At 55.8% G+C, this 4994-nt stretch overlaps 1 protein-coding gene across 1 annotated transcript; it reads left to right on the forward strand.

Annotated features, from left to right (window-relative positions):
- The first annotated feature begins 869 nt into the window (after window positions 1-869).
- Window positions 870-4237, forward strand: NGA_0373902 (malate synthase). The gene is made up of 2 exons (XM_005853406.1): window positions 870-1044; window positions 1408-4237. Exons 1-2 carry the CDS (start codon window positions 928-930, stop codon window positions 3685-3687), a joined length of 2397 nt encoding a protein of 798 aa, XP_005853468.1. The 5' UTR covers window positions 870-927; the 3' UTR covers window positions 3688-4237.
- Window positions 4238-4994: the final 757 nt, after the last annotated feature.

Raw genomic sequence — 4994 nt, forward strand, 5'->3', positions numbered from 1 at the left:
AATCCTCCTCATCTTCATCATCCTCGCTATCCAAGGCCTCCATCCCCTCCATTTGGCTCATCATTCGCTGCCATACAGCATCCATTGCCTCTCCACTCTGCATTATTTTGAGCAGCTCTGTCTCTGTCATTTCTTGAACGTCATTGGTTTCGTCTTCGTCGATGTGTTTATTTTTCGGTGTCCTCCTTTTGTGGTCCTTCACTTTCCGTTCATTACCCTTCCCTGCGCTAAACGAAGCAGCAGGAATGGCGAAACGCAGGGTGGACGACTGGAAGGGTGAGCGGCGGGATGACTGAACCAACCGAGGGCAGCAGCTCCACGTCGACAGCGCTGTCTGGCTGGGAGGAAAACCTGACGTTCGCGCGCCCAAATGTGGTGTGGCATAGTGCAAGGGGGAGTTCCAAACAATTCTAAAACCCAAAACTCGTCGTGGTGCGGAGCCATAGCATAAAAACATTATTAAGATCAACGGCGTGGAGGAGAGGGGGGGCATGGACAAGTATCTTGGCGCTGGGAAACGGGGAGTGAAGAAGATAGTTGGTCACCGCCCGCTGCGCGGATGCAGCAAGGCTATCGCCCTGCTCTACCCTGTGTACAACAGATCGTGAAAATGTGCGTAACGACGTAGTATGTGCAAGGCAATAGTATTGTCAAGGACTTCTAAGGTGTTTTTCCCCCCTCTGGCCCAGGCTGCTGTTGAAGAACAAGGGCGAGAGGCGCGGCGAGTCTGGGAGCCTCAAGGAGCACATCGTCCCCCTATCTGCCTTCTAAAGGCAGGCGCACGCGTGCGACCCTGAATATGTCGTTGGCACGGTTGCCCTGAGGGTTGCTACCAGTGCGGTTTTTGATTCACGAAATAATTCCTCTTTCTATAGACGTACAGCAACACTTGTCGTACCAGCCACTGAGCTCTTTCCTACCGTCCAGATGGAATCGACTTTCAAGCTTCATCCCCTTCCTCAAGTAGTTCTAGAGGCCCTACAGGCTGCTTCATCTAAAGAGGGATGTCCTGAGGGTATCGAAATTGTTGGTGGCCTGACAGAGGTGAGTATTCGTAAAGATCTCTCGGACAACAAGGAGCCAGAACAACAGGTCGTAAGTTGAAGATGAAGGCGGGCGCCGTTTTGACGACTGTGTATGTTACCACGTTCATAATACTGATTATCCTTTGACCATTTTTAGTTTTTTCGTATAAAGCACTCTTAAATGGTTTGTGTTTTGGTCTAGCTTCTCCATGTCTTTTTGGTGGTGTGAAGCCCACAGCCCATGAGGTGTGCGCTTCCTTCTTGCTCTTATGCCACATGACCTATTATATTTATGATAATATACTGCTTAGTGTTGTTAGGGCGTTTAACATAAAAATAGTACGGGTAGATAAGCCGTTGGACATTCGAAATCCTATTTATCATGCTCATGCTTTATTTTCTCCCTCTTTATTCGGTCACATTCAAGGAGCAACAAAGTCTGCTTACTTTGAATATTCTTACCCATGTCCGCGACTTGGTCCGCACCGAGCGCACTTTCAGTCCCAATTTGGAGGGATTGATGGCTCTTCGACGTGCTCGCCAGGAGGAAATCTACAAGAACATCCTCGAGAAGCGGCCCGCCATGTCGTTCCCGGCCGAGACTCAGACCATTCGCGACGGCGATTGGAAAAGCGAGACGCACCGTCCCCCCAACATGGCTGACCGGGCCTGCGAGAACACACATCCGAGTCGAGCCGCGAACATGGCCATCCACGGATTGAACAGCAAGGCGGCCTCGGATTTCATGGACAATGAGGACTCCCAAGCCCCGCTCAAGGCCAATGTCTTAGCAGGCTACCGCACGATTTACGAGGCCGTTTGTGGGACCATTAAAGACGTCCGACCCAACTCCAAAACCGTGCTGAAAGGTCGCTTGAGCCCGCAGGACCTGGAGCCCTTTTCTTCGAATGCGGATGCCACCTTCCAGGCCCTTCAAGATGCTGGGGTGTTGAACGGACACGGGCGGATCACGGACCTGTTGTGCGAACCCGACTTCGTCTTGGAGGAAAATGTGACGTCCAATGTGACAGATCTCAAGGGGTTGGACGGATTTTTGAGGGAGCGACGCCCCGCCACCATCCAGGTGCGTGTTCGGGGCCTGCACATGCTCGAGGGCCACTTCCTGGTGGACGGCAAGCCCGTGTCGGCGCCCTTGTTGGACTTCGCCGTCTTTGTCGCCACCTGCCATGCTCCCTTGGCGGCCATGGCCGCTCAACCCACCCTCTACCTGCCCAAGATGGAGAGTCGGCATGAGACGGCGTGGTGGGCTAAGGTCTTCGCCGCCATGGCCGCCCAGCTCGGGATCCCGCCCATGGCTATCCGCTCCACGACCATGATCGAGACCATCACGGCCAGCATGGAGAAGGAGGAGATGAACTACACCCTGCGCGAGCACTCTCTCGGTCAAAATAAGGGGCGGTACGACTATCTATTCAATTTCATCAAGCGCCTGACCCTACCGAAGTCCCTGCAAGCGAACCTCTCCCCTACTCCCAACAACCTGGAGTTGGTCGGCACCCATGCGCCCCACCGCCGCTACCTCCTGCCCGACAACGCCCACACGGGCATGGGGGTCTCCTTTTTGGAAGCGTACTCCAACCACACCTCCCAAGTAAACCTTCGTCGCGGCTTCGACTCGGTGGGGGGCATGGTGACCAACATCCCCACGGGCGACCCCGCCATCGATAAGAAGGCCCAGGCCAAGTTGCGCGTGGACAAGACGAACGAGGCGTGGAAAGGGGACGCGGGAGGTTGGAGCGGCCACCCGGCTTTCTCGCCCTACGTTCGGGAGCCCTTTGACATCGTGCGTGCCCTGCATCGCGGCCTGGCAGTCTTGGCGAAGCAGGTAGGGGAGGCGAAAGTCCGGGGCGCCATAAAGGGGCCCGCGGATCCAGCCAGCATCCGGCAAGCACTGGCCGATTTAGTGGCCTCGATCTCGGTGGAGAATGGCGGGCGGGAGAGTGAGACGCTCGCAGCGTTTTTGAAGGCCTTGGAGACGTCTCTAAGCCTGCACGTGGCAGCCAATGCGGCGCAATACCAGGATGGTCTGCTCCGTTTCATCCGGATGGAGCCTCCCTCCCCGGACGTGAAGGACCACGAGTTGATCGAGGTCCCGGCGGACCAGCACACGCCTGACAAATTTACCTACGCGGGCCTCAAGCAGTACCTGCGCTTGGCCCTTTTCTACACCGCGAGCTTCATCCATGGCACGGGCTGCATTGCCTTGGACGGGGTCTTTGAAGATTTGGCCACCGCGGAGAAGGCGCGCGTGAACGTGTGGCAGTGGCTTACGCTGGACCAACCGCTCATGCTCTCCTCCTCGTCCTCTGCCACCCTCACGCCCGCGCTGCTTGCCCAAGCGATGGAAGAAGTCTACCACGCGGCCCTGCACGACGAACGGGGCCTCTGGGGGGCCGTTTGCAAGTCCGTGCCTCCGATGCAGCCGGACTCGCTCGCCGAGAAGCACTTCCGCGTCGCCCGCAAGGTGTTGATGATTTTGATGACGAACGACCGCTGCATCGAGTTCATTCCCGATCTGGCCTACCCCTTCTTGCTCGACCCTGTCCGGGAGGACGACAAGCTGTGGGCTCAGGTGGAGGAGGGGCTGGACGCGTACGCGGATCCGATGACCAGATATGTAGTGGGCAAGAAGGAGGTTTAGTTCTGAGACACGACGGCGGCAAAGAAAGCTTGAACAAGGCAAAGAGGGGTGTTACCCATGCGACGTGGCATTCGTCTTCCTGCTTTGGGTTATAAAGAGTTACGGAATGCTGCCAAGAGCAGGGATCTTTCTGAGGATGGCAGCCATACGAAACACGCGACTTGCGGTAGGAGATTTTTGAGATTTTGAAGATGAAGGTGATAGAATAGATGTAAGGAAAAGCGGAACGATTTTGCTATAACATGATTTGAGGAGAAGAGAAGAAGAAAATATGACAAGAAAAACCAATAAAAAGGGAGGGTTACGACTTACTGGTGGTCAAAAGGTATCGAGCGTTATGGGCGAGGGTAGAGGGACAAGCATTTTTTGTTGGCTACAATGCACTGATGAAAATAGGTGTCGATTGAGAGTTCATGGTAGCCTCACGGGCACCTTGTTTTCTTTTTCGAAGATTAATGGACTTTCTAGGGCATCGATGTACCGCGTGACCCGCCGACCAATTTTTGAAAATGTCTGGCTCATCAAGACAACCAGGGGATGGTCAGTTTTATTTCAGGACCGGAGCTACACGTTTCTGCTTCTTTTTCCGGAAATTTCCCCCGGTTCAATCTCTTCTCAAGCGACCTTCCTGCCTCTCCCTCATCCCTTCCTTTCCCCACTTTCGCACACCCTCCTCAACCCCTTCCCAAGTGCGCCGTGTAGTAGATATCTTCACTCTTTCGGGTGTAGCAATCGTGCGCAAAGTAGGCCTCCACATCCAACAACAAGAACTTCCCCGCGAGCCTGCCAATGCCCACCTTCTCCGGCCCCCTCGCCGTGTCCAAGACCAGCATGGCCGGCTGCCTTTCTGGGTCCGGTTGACGAAAGAACTCCACCTCCACCCACTGCGGCGATAGAATGCGCCGCAACCGCGCAAAGGCCTGGTCCCTCTTGAGAGAATTTGCCTCCCGGCCGGCTTGAGGCGTGTTGTTCGCGCCCTTTCGGGGAGGGATTCGCGGGCTTGGCTTTCCACGGCCCCCGCCCCCGCCCTTTTCAGCCGGCGAAAGCAGCCCGTCGCCCCCTCCTCCCAGCCTTTTCAGCAGGATAAAATCTCCCTCCTCGTACCTCTTCACTGCACCACCCTCGGAGGCGACCCGGATATGGTACGCCCTCCCTTTCCCATTCTCGTTCCCTCCCTCCTGCGTCAAAGCGCCCGTCCTCAAGTCCACCTCCCAGCCCAGGGCGAAGCGAGGATGCGCATCCCCCGGCAGCAAGCGCCCGTGAACCAAGCTCTGCACGACCCAATCGAAAGACTGCGGACGGGCTTG

This window comes from Nannochloropsis gaditana (genome assembly GCF_000240725.1).
Source record: "Nannochloropsis gaditana CCMP526 unplaced genomic scaffold scaffold909, whole genome shotgun sequence".
NCBI classification, from domain to species: Eukaryota; class Eustigmatophyceae; order Eustigmatales; family Monodopsidaceae; genus Microchloropsis; species Microchloropsis gaditana.